The sequence below is a fragment of the Muscardinus avellanarius genome (genome assembly GCF_963383645.1).
Source record: "Muscardinus avellanarius genome assembly, chromosome: 14".
Taxonomy (NCBI): domain Eukaryota; kingdom Metazoa; phylum Chordata; class Mammalia; order Rodentia; family Gliridae; genus Muscardinus; species Muscardinus avellanarius.
This window is the reverse complement of record NC_137800.1, coordinates 80,951,751-80,973,187: the sequence shown is the minus strand read 5'-3', so window position 1 is coordinate 80,973,187 and position 21,437 is coordinate 80,951,751. Positions and strand designations below refer to the sequence as shown.

General features: G+C 43.9%; 1 protein-coding gene across 1 annotated transcript in view; it reads left to right on the top strand.

Moving 5' to 3' along the window:
- The window catches only part of LOC308273206 (cytidine monophosphate-N-acetylneuraminic acid hydroxylase), a gene marked incomplete at both ends in the record, with an annotated part of 73,355 nt that extends 63,345 nt beyond the window's left edge, over positions 1-10,010 (top strand). The window contains 5 exons of the mRNA XM_080710295.1: positions 298-438; positions 4,040-4,214; positions 6,125-6,241; positions 8,501-8,616; positions 9,935-10,010. Coding sequence (XP_080566421.1) covers positions 298-438; positions 4,040-4,214; positions 6,125-6,241; positions 8,501-8,616; positions 9,935-10,010 — 625 coding nt within the window. The remainder of the gene's footprint in view (positions 1-297; positions 439-4,039; positions 4,215-6,124; positions 6,242-8,500; positions 8,617-9,934) is intronic.
- Between the last annotated feature and the right edge of the window lie 11,427 nt (positions 10,011-21,437).

Below are 21,437 nucleotides of genomic sequence, written 5' to 3'. Positions count from 1 at the left end.
GGGACATTTTGGCTCTGTGCTATACTTCCAGCCCTTTTTATTTTTTAACAAGGTCTCAGTTGCTAAAAGTCTCACTATTTTGCTGAGGCCTCAAACCTGTGACCATCCTGTCTCCATTTCCCAAGGGATTATAGGCATGTACCGCCATGCCCGGCTTACTTCCTATTTTTCCATGGACTGGGTGGAGGGGGAGGATAAAGTGGAAATGTAGAGAAAACCAAAAATTCTGTTATTGTCATAACCAAATCATGCACCTGAGAATAAGCTTTCTTACATGGAAATGGTCTTATTTCTCAGATATATTAAGGACACGAACATCAAAAATGATGCTAATCAACTCAACAATCTTATCAAGAAGAATTCCGATGTGATAACATGGACCCCACGACCAGGAGCCACCCTGGACCTGGGAAGGATGCTCAAGGACCCATCGGATAGGTTCGGGTGAAATATTTATGCAGGATAAAAATGCTTGATAGATTTCTTTTTAGTACTATGGGAAAATAAAGAGCTCAATCTGGACCCTTGATGGGTTTCTGTGTAGTTCTGTTGAGCAGCATACTAAGCTTCTCTTGCAATAAGATCTACATATCACTTGTGAAAGTAGAAGTCTGACTGTTTAAATGAAATAAACTGTTTAATAAGTATCTTTCAAATCTAAGGGAAAAGAAGACAGTTTTTTTTCCCTAAGCTTTTATCCTATATAACGACTCAAATGTTTTTTTCATCTTAAAACCATACAGTAAAGAATAAGTTGTTTTCTGCTAAGGATCCTTGATGCTGCCAAAGGTGTGTTGTTTTATATCAGTAAAAAGCAATAAGCAAGTAAGGTAGTTTGTACATCAGTTTAAACATTGCCAACTGCCTGTTCCACAGATAATATGCTTGAACAGGTACCAATAATGTTGGATATGCAGTTCTAGAAAAGTCAGCCGGGTGTGGTGGTGCACTCTTGTAATCCTGGCATTTGGGAGGCTGAGACAGGAGGATCGCGGTTTTTGGCAAGCCTCGGTTACTTAGTGAGGCCCTTTGCAACTTAGTGAGACCCTGTTTCAAAATAAAGAATTTAAAAAAATAGGGCTGGGGATAGCTTGGAGGTAGAATGCCCTGGGTTCCATCCCCAGTACTGAAAAAAAAAAAAAGTCAACATTGATATTACAAACCTATATTTTTATAAGTCTTTGTCTCGAGCTACAGGGCACTACAAACTCTTTCCCTTATTTAGACATGTACCAAACATATTGGAGGGGGTGCACCCAATTACCAAAAGCACACCCACTCCAGCCTTACCTCTGCAAAGTCAGCGTAAATAGTCAATGAGCTGACTTTGCCCTTTTGCTTCTCATATCAAACCAGTTAGTTTCAAACCTGGTCATTTCTCCATAAATCCTTCACAAATCCATCACTCATCTCCAGCCTCCTCTGCCCTGGCCTCAAGACACCGCTCACAATTCCTCACCTGCTTCCCACCGTGTCCCCTGACGTGGGTATGTGTATCCTCCCCTCCCAGACAGCCTGCACGCCATCAGGTTCAGTCTGTGGGTCACAATCCACTGATGGGTCACACAGTCAGTGCTGCTGTGCACAACCAGCTCTGTCATGTAAGAATGGAATGGAACAGAATGGAATAAGATGGAATGGAAGAGGAACTAGATGGATTGCATGTAACAAGGGTATTATGCCATGAAACTTTTGTTTCATAGATAACCCGGGTGTGTGGCTCCCCAGGATTCTGGTATAAATGTATTTCTTGCTGGGATTACAGGCAAAAATATTTGAAAGCTTTGCTCTTCATTGCTGATAAGCTAATCTTCCTAAATTACAATCCTATTCCTTTTCCTTCCCCCTCCCCAGAGCCTCCAGGAACAAAGTGGCTTTTATCCTTCAGGTTAAGCGTGAATGAGTGCTTTTAATGACTTCTGTTATTAGTGAGCATTCCAGAGCTTTTAGCATTTGGCATTTGCCTAACTCTACACAGTCCTGTCTCTTCGGTTCTGCAGAAGTCATTCTCAAAGTCTGACCCATATCAGAATAACTGGAGGCACTTACAGAAATATGAATCCTTGTCCCAAGGAAGGGGGATTCTGAGTCAGAGGGTCTGAGGTAGAGCCCAGGAATATGTAATTGTATCCAACACCACACCAAAGCATTCTGGGAAGCAACCGTCGACATTGTTGCTTCTCAACACTAACATGGTGTAAGAAACACTTAGCTGCATCTAGAGAGACAAAGGGACCAGAGAGCCCAGGAACTGTGGTCAGAGGAGGTGGTGTCTGGAATCTTTGGCATTTATCTAGGTCTTGGAGATGAGGAGGCTGGGAGAAGAACAATAGATAGGAGGGGGAAGAGAGGAAGGGAGAGAGGGAAGAGAGGGAAGAGAGAGAGAGAGAGAGAGAGAGAGAGAGAGAGAGAGAGAGAGAGAGAGAGAGGGAAGGGATTATAGTCAGGCAATCACAAGTGCTGGAGAAGGGAATTGTAGATTTGTTGAATGTGTTTATTTAAATTAATAAATAACAGCACCATGGATTTGGTGAATATATTTATCAGTTGAGTGAATAAATGCATACTGTTGGTTCTGAAGTAATTTATTGAGCTCCCTCTGTATGCCGAGCTTCATACTAGGTACAGGGGATTCCACGGTAACAAAGTCCTCATGAGGCATGTGTATGCTGAGCTCAGGGCTGGCAGGTGCAGGCAGAGGAGAGGGCTGAGACGGGAATGCCACACCCAGGCCAGGGCTGGACAGGCCTTGAGAGCCAGCCAACAAATTGACCCTGCAAGTAAAGGGAGCCGCAGGAGGTCACAAAGCACAACAGGAACAAGTGACAGAAAGTTGTGTTTTAGAGAGGCCATTTCAGCTTCGCAGAGGAGAGCATACTTCATAAGAGGCCACAAGGAAGTCAGGGAGGCTAGTAGGAGGCTGTGGCCTTATACAGGACGAAATTCTTGAGTCTTTAAGGAGAAATGGAGCACAGAGCTAAAGAAAGGAGTTTGAGATCTACTTAGAAGTGAGATGTTTTAGGATTTGGTAAATAAAGTATTACAAAAATTGGTGCATCTGAAGCCGGGCGTGGTGGTGCACACTTGTAATCCCAGCATTCGGGAGGCTGAGACCTGAGGATCGCAGTTTGCGGACAGCCTCAGCTACTTAGTGAGGCTCTCTGCAACTCAGTGAGACCCAGTTTCAAAACAAAGAATAAAAAATAGGGCAGGGGGTGTAGCCCGGAGGTCAAATGCCTCTGGGTTCCAGCCCCAGACGCACAAAAAAAAAAAAAAAAAAAAAAAAAAAGGCACATCTGTAACTTTGGGCATTCAGGAACTGAGAGTGTAGTTATGAAAAGAAGGGCATCTGCCATTGCCTGCTAGATCTCTTCTGGACAGATGTCTGTTTCCTGCCTTACAGTCTCCTGTCCAGATCACATTATATTCAATTCTCAGGATTCAACTTTCCATGCTCCACACGATGATCTATCTTCACAGGGAACAGAATGTCCATCTTGCTGCCCAGCTTGCTGGCTGGACTTAAATACAAAACTGCCCACATGTCTGTCAGCCATGGTCTGATCAGCAGTCAGAGCACCATGTATTAGAGACACAGAATTTTATGTAGATCTCAGATATGGGCTAAAGTCATATGTTCAACAAAAATTATTGATCCCCTGCTACCAGTTCACTCATAGCTGCTACTTTCATCAAATTTGTCTTCTCATTGGGATGGGGAGACAAGAGTATGGAGACTCCCATGAAGTCAAAACAATCAGATTATATTCATCATCTGCATAATTTAGATATTTCTATCAAAAGGCTCAACACTGGTGGTTCTGAAACTTTTTGTCTCAAACAAAAACGTTCTTATTCAAATGAAGTCTGACTTAGAAACTCATCCCGCTCAACGTGGCTTAGGCTAAGGTGGGCCCCAGGGAAGCAGGGTAGCACTCTAGAAGCTGCTGTCTGGTGGCTTTGGCTATGTAAGTGCTGACTTTGCCTTCCTTATCCATTACGCTCTTCCGCTGCTGTCCTCTGGACTCTGCATCTTAAGCAAGGGCATCGTGGAGCCTCCAGAAGGGACCAAGATTTACAAGGATTCCTGGGACTTCGAGCTGTACCTGAATACCTTGAATGCGGCTGTGGGGGACGAGATCTTTCTTCACTCATCCTGGATAAAAGAATACTTCACTTGGGCTGGATTTAGGAATTATAACCTGGTGGTCAGGGTATGCTATTAAATATCATTTGTCTTTCCTGTCTTGATTTATGGAAATGCATGACACCCCTTTAGTTCTCCCATTTGCTTCTTGATGAGCTGTCATCGAGTCTCATATTGACCTTTTGACAGTGTGGTAAACAGCCCCTCCTGGAAAATGGAGAGATGTTCTGGCCTCCAGCTGGGGTTTCCTTTTGGAATATTTTCTGTCTCCATATGTCTATCGTTGTTTATTTGGGTCTCGGTATTTGGCATGTTCAGAATGGCTAAATTTAATGGATCCACCAGCGGGGCAGAGACCTGGGCAAGGTGAGACGGAGGCAGGTAGTTCTTATCTACAGCCATGCTGAGGATAGAAGGGCACCAACCAGGATCCCAGCCTGGATCCAGAACATAAGTGGGTTGCAGCAGAGAACAACCCGCCTGCGTGCAGGCTTTAACCTGGTCACCAAAGCTGGAGGTTCCATTCCCAAAATTCAAGATTCCATGTTCCATGCAATGATCTAGCGTTATCCCCACAGGAGATGGACAGAGCTTTACAACTGTCAGAGAACTTTACTGTCCATCTTGCTGGCTGTACAAAACGGCCCACATGTCTGCCAGCTGTGCTTTGGTCAGTACAGTCAGAGCACCATGTATTCAAGACACACAATTGGAAGTTAGCTGTAGCAGACAAGGGTGCAGGAAAAAGAGGAGGCCTGAAATGGGCAGTCGCAATCACCACATCAGTGGGGTCAGCCAGCCTCCCCCACCTATGGCGAATGTCTGAGGGTGTGCAGGGGAGCGGCATTAAGGGATGGCACCAGAAAATGGTCGGCACTCCTCGAATGGAGTACAGCTACCCTGTATCCCTAGAGTCACCTTTCAACTCTGGAGCATCAATACCATGCCACACCTGTGATAGTCAAAAACAGTGATCCTCAAAACCGATCTGGGAGGTCACTGCCAGTCTGTGACCAAGGTCAATAGTGAAATAAATAAGGGCATGGGTATGCATGTTGGCACAACGGTATCAATGTGTGTGTGTGTGTGTGTGTGTGTGTGTGTGTGTGTGTGGTCCTGGGGATGAAACCCAGAATCTTTCTACCTCCGGGCTACACTCCCAGACCTATTTTATATTTTATTTGGAAACAGGGTCTCACTAAGTTGCTGAGAGTCTAAGTAGCTGAGCCTGGCTTCGAACCTGTACAATCCTCCTGTCTCAGCCTCTTAAGTACTGGGATTGCAAGTGCGTGCCACCATGCCTGGCAAAGATATCAATTGTTTTTTCTCTTAGAATGAACCATTATTCCAAGATTAGGATATTTTTATTTTTGAGACATTAAAACATTCTCCCCTTAAGCATATCAAAGATAGCAGATGTTAAGGGGCTGCTTTTAAGTCCTCACTTAGTAAAATAAAATGCTGGTACCTATATTAGCTCCCAGATTTTCTTTTTAGGAAATTCAAAGACCTGGAAAACATTGGTTGCAATGATATTTCCCATTGGACAATTAATATGAAAGTGAGAAAAACTTTCGGAACTTCCTATGAAGCTACTTATATTTAGCTGCTATATGACAGGGGGAAAGAGCCCATGTTTATTCTTTCCCTCTCCTGCAAACTTATGGTGGAAATGGATGTCTCATTATTGACAGCACTTAAGATAATGATAGCTTTTATAAATGTGATTAAAGTTAGTGATAAGAAGCAGTTTCACTAAGGTAGAAGACCAGGGCTTGAATGTCATCAGTTCAGAAGAGAAGAAAGAAATTGAAGAAGGAAAAGAGGGAGAGGGGAAGGGAGGAGGGAGGGAAGGGGAAGGGACTCTTAATGTTCTTTTGCAATTCACTGTTGTCCTTTAAGGACATTTGAGTCTTACAGATTCTGGGAATGTTCTAGAAACCTCGATCACCAATTAATCTCCTTTCTTTTGTACAGATAATTGAGACAGATGAGGACTTCAACCCTTCTCCTGGAGGGTATGACTATTTGGTTGATTTCCTAGATTTATCCTTCCCAAAAGAAAGACCAAGCCGGGAACATCCCTATGAAGAAGTAAGGAGCACTGGGGGAAGTTCCTTTCTCCCTCCTTTCCTTCTCCTCTCTTCCCTTTCCTTCCCTCCCTCTTTTTTATTTTAGAGTAACTTTAGATTGACAGTTTCCAGGTTATATTTATACTTGGAAAAGCTCCTCTGTTTGTGACCCGGAGCTTCTCGTACTGTTTCCACCCTTCTTTGTGCCTTGGTTGCCTTTCATAGTTAGACTCCTACTTGCCCCCACCCTCGCCCCAGCGTGGCTCCTGTAACTCTTCGTCCTCCCTCTCCAGGCAGGTGGGCTTCTCCCCAGCTCAGCTGCCAATCTGTCGCTCCTTGCTGCTTCTGGACCCTACCACACCTTCTCCTTTCCGCTTCGGTCCTCTTCACCAGCAACCCACAGGAGGGAAAGTGGGAGCTAAATTGTAAGTCCTTTCTCCACCCATCCCATCAAAAGGGCGGCTCAGTTGGATGGGTCACTCTGGTGGCCAGTCATGTTCCATAGATACCTGGAGGGCTCGCTCCTCTGCATGCAGTGAGCATCTCCTCTTTCCACTGTGGGCAGCGTGGTTCAGAAGAAGTCAATGCCAGGCTGAGCCATCCTCCTTTGTGGCATTTTCAAATGGAAGTGTTAGTCCTTATTTCCCCAATAAAAAAGAGGGTTGCAAGCTAGTTTGGGGCTATCTGTATGACATGGGGTTTGCCATCCAGCGGGGTTATAGGCTTGAATAGTCACAGTAGCCCACAGCAGGTCTCGTAGTACTGGAGCTGCTGGGGACTGTGTCAGGTGGAAAGGAAATGCCAGAGCAGAGGGGGCCAGCCTTCGGTAGGGTTTTTTGGGGTGATGCTGGGGACTGAATCCGAGGGCATTCTACTCCTAAGTTACACTTGCAGCCCATTTTTTAAAATTTTGAAGCAGGGTCTTTCTACATTACCAAAGCTAACCAGGAACCTGCAATCTTATTGTCTCTGCCTCTCAAGTTCTGAGATTATGGGAGTGCACCACCACAAACAGTCACCAGCCCTCATTTTATACTCTAGAGGGTTTTCAAATCTACCCCCAACTCTCCCATGCATTTCTCTTCAGGTTCAAGGCCAACAAAGTCCTTGAATCCCTCCTCTGAGAAGACCTATGCTTCAATTCTGCATCCTAGCCAGGCAGACTTAACCAACCAACCCAGGACCATGATTCTAAGTCTGTTGGCAGAGACACAGATCAACTGAGCTATGCCTGTAACCCCTGTTCACAGTGGACATGATTGTCTTATAGGAAGGGAGCAGGAAAGGGACATAAACCCAAACTGCCAATCTCTAGCCATTCTGTGTCCTTGAAGAAATAGCCCATCATTTATTTATTAAATTTTCCTTTACTGGCATTAGCACGATATTTACTGGGGAGAAAGAAATGTGATGCAGTTACTTAAAAATCTTCTGTGAACTTTGCCACAGGTATCGATGGATGGGTTGTAAAAACCATTTCCACCCTTAGGATATTATCCTATTATGTTCTTCATCTCTTCTTTCACTGCTGCTCCTCTACCTTCTCCTCCTTTTCTCCTTTTCCGTCTTCCTCTCTTTCCCCCAGAATATTAGTCCCATAATAGAAAACCCAAGGCTCAGCCAGCTTAAAGTCACACAGCACAGGGCTGAGACTGCGACCCCAGCCCGTCTGCCTGTCTCCGGTCTTGGCCTCCTTTGGCGGTCAGTGAGCGTTGGTATCAGCAGCCAGGATTCTTTAAGGGTCAGGCCTAGACCATCTGGCTTAAGGGATCCTGCTGCATGGCCGGCTGGCCGCACACACTGCTGTGAGCGTGCAGGCTCTGCTTCACCTCTGAACATTCAGTGGAGACTGAAGCGCTCCACTTTCGAAAGGACGATGGTCATAAAGGGGTAACCTGCGTGAGGGTTTTATTTTGCGTATTTTATGCATAGCGCCTCACTCAGACCTCACCATAGACCTATATGAGGAATGCCTTGCTGTTTTTCACTTGATGGACGAGGACCCTGAGGCACAGGATGGTCACCAGGACCACACAGTTAGAGCCTGGGCTGGAAGCCAACAATGAGCCACAAGTGGGCTCTTGGCTGCCATGGCCTCTTCTCTGTCCCCTGGTCTTTGCTGTGCTCAGCTCACCCTCCTGCTCTCCTCAGCCTGTGCTGGCAGCCCAGGAAGTGTCTCTCTACTTACTGAGTCCCTGCCACTGTGCCCCCCTCCCAGGTACGTGGGGCTCAACACCCTGTGATGCCAGGGCACACGCCAGTCCTCCTGTGTCTGTTTCAGATCCATAGCCGCATGGACGTCATCAGGTATGTGGTGAAGAACGGTCTGCTCTGGGATGATCTGTATATAGGATTCCAGACCCGGCTCCAGCGAGATCCTGATATCTACCATCATCTGTAAGTCTGGAAACACCTGCCTCCCCTGGGCCGCCGCAGCAGAGGCTGTGGGGAGACATACACAGAGTGCCCAACTGACTCTGACCAGGTTCTCCAGACATGAGAGACACCCATGGACTTCACTCCTGTGCCAGCTTCTTAAAGGGCAGATTGGGTTAGCCAAGAATAGAAAAAAAATTTTTTTTCGGTACTGGAGATTGAAGCCAGGGCCATTCAACCTCCAAGCTACGCCCCCAGCCATATTTTTTATTCTTTATTTTGAAACAAGATCTCACTAAGTTGTGGAGGGCCTCCCTAAGTAGTTGAGGCCAGGCACGAACCTGCAATCCTCCTGTTTCAGCCTCCCAAGTACAGGGATTACAAGTATGCGTCACCATGCCTGGCTCCAAAGAACAGCATTTTAAAAAGTCACTTATAGCCAGGTGTGGTGGCACATACCTGTAATCCTAGTACCTGGGAGGCTGAGACAGGAGAATCACAGGTTCAAGACTAGCCTCAACAACTTAGCGAGACCCTGTCTCAAAATACAAAGAAATAAAATTGAGCCAGAGTGTAGCTCAGAGGTAGAATGCTCCTGAGTTCTGCCTCCACATAAATAAATAAATAAATAAATAAATAAATAAATAAATAAATGCCATTGATACTTTCATGTGAATGTGTCCCTGATCACTCCTGGAGTAGTTTTGATATTGGAAAGGGTAGAGCAGTGTGAGAGGGGAAGGGTATGTTTATCAAGACAAGAACGAGGGGCGTTCAATGTAGACACCACAAGACTACCTTCAGACTCTATTTACCCAAAGCCTTTGGTTGACCTTCAAGTCCTTTCCAACTTTTCATTGTCAAAACAATGATCGGGCAAATCAATCCATAGGTGTGTCTCGCACACTTTCTTCATGGTTTCTTGAAGATAAATTCCCAGTAGCATTGCTGGATCAATATTGCAAACAGAAGTTAGGTCTTTGGTGTGCTTTTCTGAATCTTTCTTCCAGAAGCTGGTTCCCATCCCATAAATAACATGCAGGAGGATGCTCTTATCTGTCCCTTTGCTAATTCTGGGTCCTAACACTTTTGTGTATTGTTTGTAAGTTTAGATTTTCACCTCTGAGAATTTTTAAAAGCAAGGCCCATGATAATATAATAAAAATAAGACACAGTCAGCATGTTATATCTATGTTCAACACCCTGAAAACTCACAAACAGCTGAAACTGCAGAAAGGCTGTCTCTTGGGGGACAGCTGGGTAGGAGTATCAAGAAGGTCCTGGAGAAACAGGCGCAGGAGTCTCCAAAATGTATTTCTCTGCTTTCTTTCTTTTACAGGTTTTGGAATCATTTTCAGATTAAACTCCCCCTGATACCACCTGACTGGAAATCCTTCCTGATGCGCTGTGATTAGAGGGACCTGGGACTTCCCGGCTGAGGCAGCCAGGTGGGTCGGGGAGTCACCCTGCCGGGAAGCCCATCCACTCTCTGTCCCGTCAGTTCAGTGGGCGCCTGAATGAAGGGATGACCATCACAAGGCCATGGAAGTTTGAAAATAAGGGAACAGAATAGAGAGTGAGCGCACCCGGCATGAAGGTTGTGAATCTGTGGCCTCTCTGAGGTGAACGGCCAGCCAATTAGTAACCAAAACAAAAACTATTCTGAGATCTCACTGCGCATTCAGACAAATCCTGAACCCACAACAAGAATGGAAGGAAGGGAAACCAAAGGCAGAGAGAAGGGTGGGAAAGAGACCTTTCTTTCTATCTGGGCCAACGGAGATCAGCTTGTCTGGCAGAATCAGATGTGGCATCCCTTTCTATGGCTTGAGATGGAGTAGAATTACAGCTGAATTACAGACCCCAATTCCACTTGCAAGTGATCAAAAGGCCAGATGATGCTATTACAAGGCTACTACATTTCTTCACGCATGCATTTTATACTTTTATGTTCATTTCTTTCACAAACAGCTGTCCCTCCACACTTTATTGTGATAAGCTATTAAACTTCTCCCAGTGGATGTTGAGTTTCTTAAAATTAGAGACTATGGCCAGGAGAGTCTTAGCACCCAGCACAGTGCTCAACATACATACATGATTTATTAAAAATATGCAATCCAGGGAAGAAAGGAACAAATGAAATTCTCCCTGGTTAATGTGACCTGCCTCTTGAAATATGCTACAGGGTCTTTACTAGAAAAACTAAGGGTTGGATCAGAATATATTTTCATGTTCTTTCCCATTTTAACATTGTTTCATACCATAGTCTAGCACAGGGCATTGGGTTAGCTCTTCTGGGTATGATTATAGTCTAGAGGGCAGGCTAAAGAAATTCATATACGACCCTTTTACAAAATAGGTGCCTCTCATGAAATTCATATACAACCCCTTTACAAGGTGCCTCTCGTGAGCGCCTTATTTATTGTACAAATGGAGTCTTGATAATACTGAGCAGAGAAAGATTGTATCTGATGTTCCAAGGTGGCCAAGAGGAGCTCCGAAGAGACAGAGACATAGTATTTCAAGGGCAAGGGGTCGGGGGCTGGGGAATTGAGTTCAGCATTTAATAACTGCAAAAGCGAAGAGGGCTATTAGGAAGAATATTCCAAAGAGAAAGAGCAAGTGAAATTAAAAGGTAAAAACACGAGGAAAACGGTTACAGAGTACATAGATGAATGTGTCACTGTGAATCTCACTAAGATGGACAATTACAATGTACCAATAAAAGTAGAAAAAGTATATCAAAAAAAGGTAGAAAGATGCAAGGTGAACTGAGCAAGGGCATGTTCTTCTGGCATGGCAGAGAAGTGCAGGGCAGCAGACGGCTGGGGAGAGTGAGGAGAGGGGAGAGTGAGGAGAGGCGAGAGCTCAGCGCAGGTGCTGACGGGACCCAACAGTTGTGGGAAAGCAGGAGGCAGGAAAAGACAGGGGCAACGAGCTGTGCCCAAGTCCAGGGTCTTGGAGATGGAACAAGTCTGGAAGAAGATGGGCTCACGGTGCTTCTGTGTGAGCGAGGGAAGAGCAGTGGAGATGAAAGCAAAGCAATAGGCATCAGAAGCCAGCACGTGGATCTGCAAGTTGCCCTCTCCAAGAGACAATCAGGTATGGTATGGTGGACAGCATCTGGGCTTGAAAACTAGCTTCTTAAATTAAAATTCTGGTTCTGCCGCCCACCATACAACCTGGGGAAGATCTCTGGACCTCTCTGTGTCTTATAATAATAGCACTTACCTCGCAGGGTCGAGTCACAGGTCTGGAAGAGTAAGTGGCACAAGGTAGGGGAACCGTAGACCTTAAGTACATCAGACCTTAACTACGTCGGCGAGGCAGGAGAGCCGGAGGCCTACAGGCGGCCACTGCGTCAATCACACGGAGCCACAGAGTCATAATCAAGTTCATATCCTAGTATAAGACTCGCCCTAGCCGGGCGTGGTGGCACACGCCTGTAATCCCCGCTCTTGGGAGGCGGAGACAGGAGGATCGCGCAGGTTCGAAGCCAGCCACGCTGGTTTAAGAGACCCTGTTTCTGGGAAAAGATCCACCATTTGATCCGACTATACCACTCCTGGGTATCTTTCCAAAGGGGTTGAAATCAGAGAACTACATTAACATACGCATACCCATGTTCGTAGCAGCACAGTTTGCAATAGCCAAAATATGGAACCAACCTAGGTCTCCATCAACAGATGAATGGATTGCAAAATTATGGGAAATACACACAATGGAATTCTATTCAGCTATAAAGAAGAAGAAAACAATAGCATTTGCAAGAAGATGGAAGGAACTGGAGAACATTATGTTAAGTGAGATCAGTCAAGCACAGAAAGAGAAGGGACATATGTTTTCTCTAATATGTCCAAGCTAGGGAGTAGTGGTAATACCAGAGGGACTCCAGATGATGGAGGGGAAATCTCAGCAAAGTGTGAATGGAAAGATAGGAGAGGAAGAAAGCTGAGGTTGTTCAATGGAGGAGCTATATCCAAATATGTGTAATAGTATAACTATAACATGGTTAACCTGGACACTCTTTATTGGGAGGGGGAAGGGAAATGGAGGGGGAAGGGCATGAAGCACAATCTAAATGTACACCACTTTCAATATGTTCCACTTATAAAAAATAAAAATTAAAAAAAAACTCTGTTTCCAAATAAAAAGTAAAAAAAAAAAAAAAAAAAAGGTATGGGAGTATAGCCTGGAGGTAGAAGGGTTTCCAGGAACCCCAGTACCACAAAAAAAAAAAAAAAAAGACTCTCCCTCACCTTAAAGAAACTAGGTAGCCTGAGCCAAAGCATAAGAATTAAAATGTGCTCCAATGCAGTAAGAAAACGAAAGGTGTTAAAATCAGATTCACACTGTTCATTACTAATCTCATTCACAGGAATGCCAAACAACGTGAAGAAGTCAAGAACTAATGGATATCATGCCTTGAACATGAGAAGCTTATGACAGACACTAAGCTTTATGACCTCAGTAACATGGCTGCATGGTGCCTTTGTGGTATGTGCACATCCCTTACACCTGAGTCACTTCATAGCCAGATATTAAAAAACATCTTGTTGGAGCTGGTGGCAGGGCTCAGTGAGAAAGCATGTGCTTAGCATGTGCAAGGCCCTGAGTTCCTCCCAGCAGGAAAAATTGTGTGTGTAATCTATTCACAATTCTCTAATTCTCTTCTAAAAAAAAAAAAAAGGAAAACAAACTCTATATGGAAAACAAAACAAAGGGCAATAGAAATCTAACCATAGGCAAAGCAGGAAGAAGAAAACCTTTCAAGAAAATTAAAAACAAAGACCTATATCTTGAAAAAGTTAATAACTGCCCTCTTTTGAACTCTTAAAAACATTGTTGCAGTGTTTCAAACACTGAAAAACATTGTTTTAAATAGGCAGCTGATTTGCCTGTTTTTGTTCATTTTTGTAGATTTTTATTATATTTATATGATTGTTGGGGACATATGAATTTGTTTCTAGAAAAATGTGATTATTAGTTTCTGTCTTACATGTTGATGTTTCTAACACATGTCACTGATCTGAACATTGAAATCAACTTTCTGATCATACAGCCTAGCTCTTTAGTTCTGAAAACACCAGAATCTGATGGAAGAATTGTCTCCTTAAATCTCAAGTCATACTTGATCATAGAAACACTGATTCCCTCCTTCTCGTTAAGATCAACACCAATAATGTTTGATTATTCTGGTTTACCTCATACATGATTCAAGTCAAGAATGACTGGAATTCAAGAAGTATGCTTTGTGATTTATACTACTTAGTAAATTATTAATTTGTCACTAAATATATGGTAATGGAGTATATGTTAAATGCATCTAATCACTGAATAAATGGTTATTTTGAAATATGAATGTGTTCATTCTCTACCAGGTCTGTCTATTCTCATGGTCCTTTTCCACTTCTCTCCTTCTAAATATTTTGGGGTACTGGGGACTGAACCTAGGGTGTCCTACCTCTGAGCTACACCCCCAACCCTCCCAAGTGCCAGATAGAAATACAGAAAACAGAAATACAGCCTCATGCCAGAGTGGCATGGAGGGGTGACTCGAATGAATACACCCTCAGATAAGTATTTTTAAATGATTTCATTTTCCCTCTATTATCTCTGTGTTACACATTCATTACTGTTCCTTGAGCGGCTGTATTTCTGTTTTCTGTATTTCTATCTTTCTAATAAACTTCTTTAAATCTTCAAAAAAATAATAAAAATAAAAATACTTATCTGAAAGGAGATAACAAGAGAAAAAATGACACAGGACAGGGGATTTTCAGGAAATTTTCAGGCTATTGTAGTTTGAATGTCCCCACCCAAACTCAAGTGGAGACTGAATCCCTGTTGGGAGGTATTAAGAGGCAGGACCATTAAGGGGCGCCCTAATCACAGGATAATAAGTCAGAGCAGACCAAGCATCACTTGGTCTCCCATGTGATGCCCTCCACCATGTCCTGGCAGCAGTAAGGTCCTCACCAGATGCCCACAGGTGCCTGCATCATACGCTTAGATTTCCAGGATCAGGGGCTCACTAAACTTCTTTCCTTTATAAACTACCCAGAATGCAAGGTTTGTTCAACATGTGAAAATCCTTTAATGAATTTCACTACGTTAACTGAATGAAGGGGAAAAGTTGTAAGGTCATTTCAATAAATGTATAATAAGCACTGGGTAGACGTGTTCATCTCCATTCACAACTTTAAGAGGAAAAGCAGCCAGGTGTGGTGGCACAGGTCTGTAATCCCAGTACTTGGGAGACTGAGACAGGAGAATCACAGGTTCAAAGTCAGCCCCAGCAACTTAGCAAGGCCCTATTTCCAAATAAAAACTAAAGTAAGTCTGGGGTTATTGTCCGGAGTTGGAAGGGTTCCACCTCCAGTATCACTAAAGAGAAAGAGAGAGAAAAACCACCTCAGAGATAAAAGATCCCTCTGGAAAGAAAGAAAGAAACAAATCACTCCTACAAAGAGAGAGAATTAGATTAAAATAACAGAAAGGACGGAGATCATCCTGCAGAGCGATGCAGGAGGCACGGTGTTTTAAGTAAAGAGTCCTGGGTGGATTGGAGACCCATATGGGGTGCTGGGAAGGATAATTGGCAGATATTTCCTTTGACAGGAAAAAGAGCCTGGCAATATTTTTTCCGAGAATGATAATTTCCCCTCAAGTAAAAATTTGAATTTGGGGACACCTGTACCCACTGCTAGTGGCCCTTGTGCAGCACCCCTGCCTGCCTGTGGCCTGGGAGACACTTTGGACGGTGTCACGTGTCACACAGACACTGGAGGAGGGCAGCTCCTGCTCAGGGACCATCCACCTACCCACACCAATGTCCATTGTTTGCTTTGTTTTCTTTGGTTTTATGGTATGTTGTGAAACCAGATGAGTCACCTCTTATTGGTCTTTTCTATCCAAAATTTCAATACAATTCTTGCACATCTGTATCATAACTTTAAGATCAGTTTATCACACTCCAGCTAGTTTTTAAAGACAGTAACAGGCCGGGCGTGGTGGCACACGCATGTAACCCCTGCGTTGGGAGGCTGAGACAGGAGGATCGCACAGGTTTGAAGCCAGCCTCAGCTACTCAGTGAGGCTTTCAGCAACTTAGTGAGACCCTGTTTCCAAATAAAATATATATTTAAAAAATGGTCTGGGAGTATAGCCCTGAGGTAGAAAGCCTCTGGGTTCCACCCCCAGTAGCACCAAAAAAAAAAAAAAAAAAAAAAGTAACAGAAGAATATTATTAGCAAGTTTATCTCCAGGTCTAGACAAGCCTAGATGCAGAAGGACCTGTGAGAGTTCCAGGCAGGAAATGGTGAGGCCTGGCCTCCCAGAGGGAGGGTGAAGAGCGGTATGGACAGACGAGGTGTGGAGACCCCGATGCGCCTGCGTGCGCGCCGCAGACACACAGGGCCATGGAGAACCCAATGAAATTACGGCCCGTGGTTTAACACCCCAAGTGATTGTGACTTACTGCCAGCAAACCAGCAGCTACCAAGTACAGAAAACAGAGTCTGCTTTTCCCTAACTGTGGTACTTCCCCCTTTTTTGTATCTAAATCCTGGTTTTGAATTGTAAGAAGCCTTTATATGGTCCAACACATTAACCAAATGTTAAGAAAGATATCAGAACTCTGTCAAGCTGTCATTCCCATAGATTACAGTTTTAAAATTGAAAAAAGATTAATTCAATAAAATAGGTAATTTATATTTGTAAGAATATGTGTTGTTTTTTTTCCTGTGAACTCCATGAAAATGAAAATAATTTGTGCGGACAGGCGCCCTCAACAAGCATTGGAAGCTGAAAGTTGCAGTGAGCGGCAGTGGCCGGCAGGTGGCGAAAGCGCACCGCATCAAACCCGCGGCGGCGTTCGCTTTGGGTCCAGATGCGCAGTTTTTTGTTAAATAAGATTTTCTCCTGTATGTATGGGAAAACGCCGTAGGCATTAAACCCTTTCAGGAAGGTTCCTTGAAGGGCATACGACACCTAGTCGTTCTTTCCTGCTCTGAAATTCAGGCTCTCTGCAGAGAGAACCAAAAGTTATGTAAAACTCTCGGTTCTGTCTCATTCAGACATCCTTTACCCGCTATCTAGGAGACAGAGGCCTGGATACTCAGTATGGTCTTCTTAGAGATCCTCCCATGTAAATAGCTGATAAGGGCTGAATCAAACCCACAGATCTTCTAAGGACAAATGTTTCTTTCCCCAGAAAGTTGTCTCAAATTCTACACAAGAACAGAGATTTTCCTAACTTGGCAGAGGAGTTTGAATTTCACTTTCTTAAAGCCGTATTGCTTTTTGTCTGTGGCTGCCCCCTTTCTTTTCAAATTGTGCACCTTTGGGTCAACCAGGATTTCCAAAGAGGCCCACATCTAAGACACTTACCTCTCTATGGATTCGAACTAGACTCCCTTAACTCTGAAATACATCTTGGGGATGGGAGACAGGGTTAGATTCTTAATGGCCTCCTCAGCCTAGGTCCATGGGTAGATTGGGGAATTTTGTTCTTCTGTTTACATAATTAAAACCCAAGATGGATGGATTTCACTACTGTGTATAATCATAAATATCACACCATTGAAGGGTCGAGTCCTCGTGGGAGACCATGTGTGAATAATAACGTGATATCTGCAGAATGGTGGTCCTGGCCAATAATCCATCAGTAAGAACAAATAGGATTTTTTTTTTTCATTTTTGAGGCATGGACTTACCCGATCTGGACTTTTAAGAATTCTGTCTTTATTAAAATAACATGTACAGAGCCGGTCATTTCAGTAGCTATAGTTGAGTCAGGTAAACAGGATCTATTCAGCAGGAAAAAACAAACAAAAACCTTCATTTACCCCTTCTGCATGAAAAAAAAAATCTAGGATCACAGTGAATTTTCCTCCACAAAATAGGTCAAATTCTTATAAGGCCAAAAAAAATGAAACAATTTTTCCAAAGGCTGCAAGCCAGTATTTCCCTGGAAAAAAAATAAAATATGAGCGGCCTCACGAGCCCAGAATGAACATTCCATTGCCCTCTGGGTAGGCAGATGTTAGTAAGTGTTAAGCTAAACTAGACATTTGGGCCACAGCGATCAGGATATTTAGGACAATTACGACGGGGAGTCTCAGCTACACTACAGCTGAGGTTCATCATGGCTGCTGCACCTCTGCAGAACTTAAAGTGAGTCCTGGAAATGTTTGGTAATAATTTTGTTATCAGGTTAATGGTGCGTACAGTTTACAAACTGTTTATAAAGGCAGACGTACTTCGACAACCTTACCCAGGAAACAAGGCACTTGTGTTCGTACCCAAAAAGAAAGCCATTCTGGGTCTTCAGCCCCATCTGGAATTGCCTCTCCTGTCAAAACAGCAAAACTCCAAACTACACTATCTCTCAGCAGGGACTTGGGACAGAAAAGAGTCAACTGGGAGAAAAAGGGTGTTCCTATTAAGAAGAAAGCACAGTGCTGCGACACTGGACAAAGAAAGAAAGGATTCTTTCCCAGGACAAAAATCCATCCCAGGCTGATATTTTGCAGAGCTTATTATAAAAAAGAAACAACTCCATAGGAATATAATTGCAGAACACTTAACTTACAGTGCTACTCCCAAATGAAAATTGTTCTTTGATGCGTACTTAGGTGGTCTTAGCATTTCTCTGAATTCAGTCCCTATAGGATAAGAATGACTTTGGATACAGAGGAGGTAGGAACTGGGTAGCCAAAGAAATACAGGAGCCCGAATCAGAACAGAGTCCATTCTCACTGACACACACAGCCCAGAATTTTTATCAGCGTATACTGCAAATGAGCAAGCCATGCTAGACACCCGCATCACTTACAGTTTGCCACAAGCTGTCTCCAACCTAAGATGATTTGACTTACAAATTTTCAACTTCACGGCAGTACAAAAGCAAACCCAGGTAAGTCTTCTGCTTTTACTTTCAGTAGAGTATTTGATAAATCGACACATTCAACCCTTTGTTGTGAAACTGACATGAGTTTGCTCAGCTGCAAGCTGTTTGGAGCACATTTCAGGTAGGCGAGGCTAAGCTATGATGTTTGGTAGGCTGGGTGCACTAAATGCAATTTTGAGAATCTGTTTTCAACTTGTGATGGTTTATTGGGACACAATCCCATCAGAAGTCAAGGAGCATCTGCACAATGGTCAAGGTCGCTGTCCGCACACTTGCAACTGACTCTCGTTCCAGTGTGTGGATTCCATCATTCCAACTCCTATGTTGATCATTATGGGTTCAGGGTTTGGGGACCTGTGGGTGGGGATGAGAGGACTCATTTAGGGGGACCTATGCACCACTGAGACAGGACTCTGAGTCTCTGCTGGGGTGGACAGGGGCAGTAAGTGTGCTCCTCTTCCTTCTGCAGTGTGGTGTGCCCTCTTACCTGACGCTCTCTCCCGGGCTTGCTCTGGCTCCCACTGGCTCCCAGTCTCAACACTGACCTCCTGGGCTTTTCGCCCTTCCCTCCTCGGCACCTGTGTCTCCTTCTCCAAATCCCATCGTGCTACGCACCTGAGCCCGCACTCACAGACCGGTGATGCAACGTAAGCTGGTCTTGAGTCCTCGCTATGCTCTGGAGGGCAGGGACTTCTTGTATTCTATGGTCACATTGCCTAACACAGTGACATTTCAACTCATGTTCATTAGTAATAACAGATAACACTTACTAAACTCTAACTATGCATACAACACTCCACATACAATAAATATTGTTTATTTTAAGATACGAAGATTTTATTATTCCTCTTTTGGCATTGAGGAAACCAAGTCTCAACCAACCAATTAAGTTGCTTGAGGTCATACCGTCCGTTTAGTGCAGGAATCTGCACTTGTGCCTTCCAGCACACAAATCAGTTTTCTCCTGAACCTTCTGCGTGGGCAACAGGGAGATTGTGCAGGTGAGCCCAGGACCTTTGCAAGGACTGAAGACAAGTTTGTGTAGTGCTCTCTGAGCAGCCATAAAAACCTGGGCTTTGCAGCTGGGAGTGGAGGTCCTGTAATGCCCAAGAATGAGTCCTCAGCACCCAGGCCTGAATTTAGGAGCATCTGGGGCAGGTGACTAGACAACTACTTTCTCTTCCTTCCTTCCCCACCCTGTGTCTGCTGCCTTCTCTCCACTGAGGACACCTCCGCCTCCATAGCTGTCTGGGTTTAAGGATACATCTTATTTTCTCAGCTGTAGCAAGAATAGCCTGAATATTTCAAATTCTTGGGGCTTTCAAAGATAGGTCATGTCAACAATGCTTTCCTCCTAGGATATTGAAGAGCATTAAAGGGCTTCGTTCAGATGATCCTCCTAACATGTGGTAGGTTAAACTATGACCCAAATTAGTACCTCCCAAATTATAAATGTTAGATAGCGATAATGTTGAACATTAAAGTATGATGATGGAGGTCTTACTTACATTTATCAGGGCTTTTTATGGGCCTTCGGGCAAAATGCTAAACTTTTAATAAACATTATCTCATTTAGTCACCCAATCCAACATCCATAAAATAGGTATTTATTAATTGTTCAACTTCAAGCAAGTGATTTAGTCTCTCTGATCTTTAGTTGCTAGGCCTGCAAAATGGAGATAATAATGGTATCTGCTGTGCCAGGCGTGGTGGTGCACGCTTGTAATCCCTGTGCTTGGGAGGCGGAGACAGGAGTATTGCACAGGTTTGAAGCCAGCCTCGCTGGCTTAAGAGACATATATACATACATATATATATATATATATATATATATATATATATGTGTGTGTGTGTGTGTGTGTGTGTGTGTGTGTGTATGAGTGTAGCCTGGAGGTAGAAGGGTTTCCAGGAACCCAAGTACCACCAAAATAATAATAATAATAATAATAATAATAATAATAATGGTATCTGCCTCGTGATGTTGTTAAAATGATGAAATTAAATAAGGCGCACTCAGTGCTTAGCTTGGCACCTAAAACAAGGTAGAAGCTCAAATAGGGTTTCTTCTTCTCCTTATTGTACATATCAGGAATCTGGAACCCAAAGAAAATATCTTGCATGAGGTCACCCCGTTGAGATCAAAACCTTAAAGTCCATTAACCACGCTGCCATATGGCCTTGCTTAGTTAATTGTTGATTTAAATAAGTCAATTAATTACTTAAATGATGTCCTTTTCTCCTGACTGCACTGTGTTGAGATCCATTTGGTTAGTTAGAGCACAGAGATACAAAGATAAGGCCAGCTAGTACACCCCTCCTTGGCCATCCGAACACTCGGGGCTGTGGGGTATTCACACACATTGCTACTTTCAGAGCAAACCTTAGCGTCACACTAATAGCCCCATTCAGGTGGCACTGCGTCCAGCTGTGCTCAAGCTGTCTGGGTTCACTGCTGTCTTCTTAGTATCGCTATTAGGAGCACCGCTCACTCTCAAAAGTCTTGTTTTGGACAAACAATGATATGGCTGCCTTACCCATAGCAGTATCGTCTTCGGCAAATAGAGGGCAGTATATTTAATCTGTTGGCTCACTGCCCCTGGATGAAAGCTGTGTCGTGTCCACCCAGATTCTTCCCCTACCTCTTTGTGCTGATTGCTTTACACTTTAATCTTTTCTCCTTGAAATTCTCCCCTTCCTGCCTTCCCAATGCCTCCTGGTTTCAGATGCTCAGCTGTGGTGATGTAGACTCTGGAGTCCCAAGACTGGGGTCTGTGAGCAGCTCCACCACCTGCCGGCTGGTAAATCATCTTCAAGCCATAGTGTTTCCATCTGTAGATTGGAAGACAGGCTGGACTCCATGGGGTTATAATCATACAGTGCTTTAAAAAAATACAATGCCTGACTGCTAATCAATAGGTTATTAGCTCTT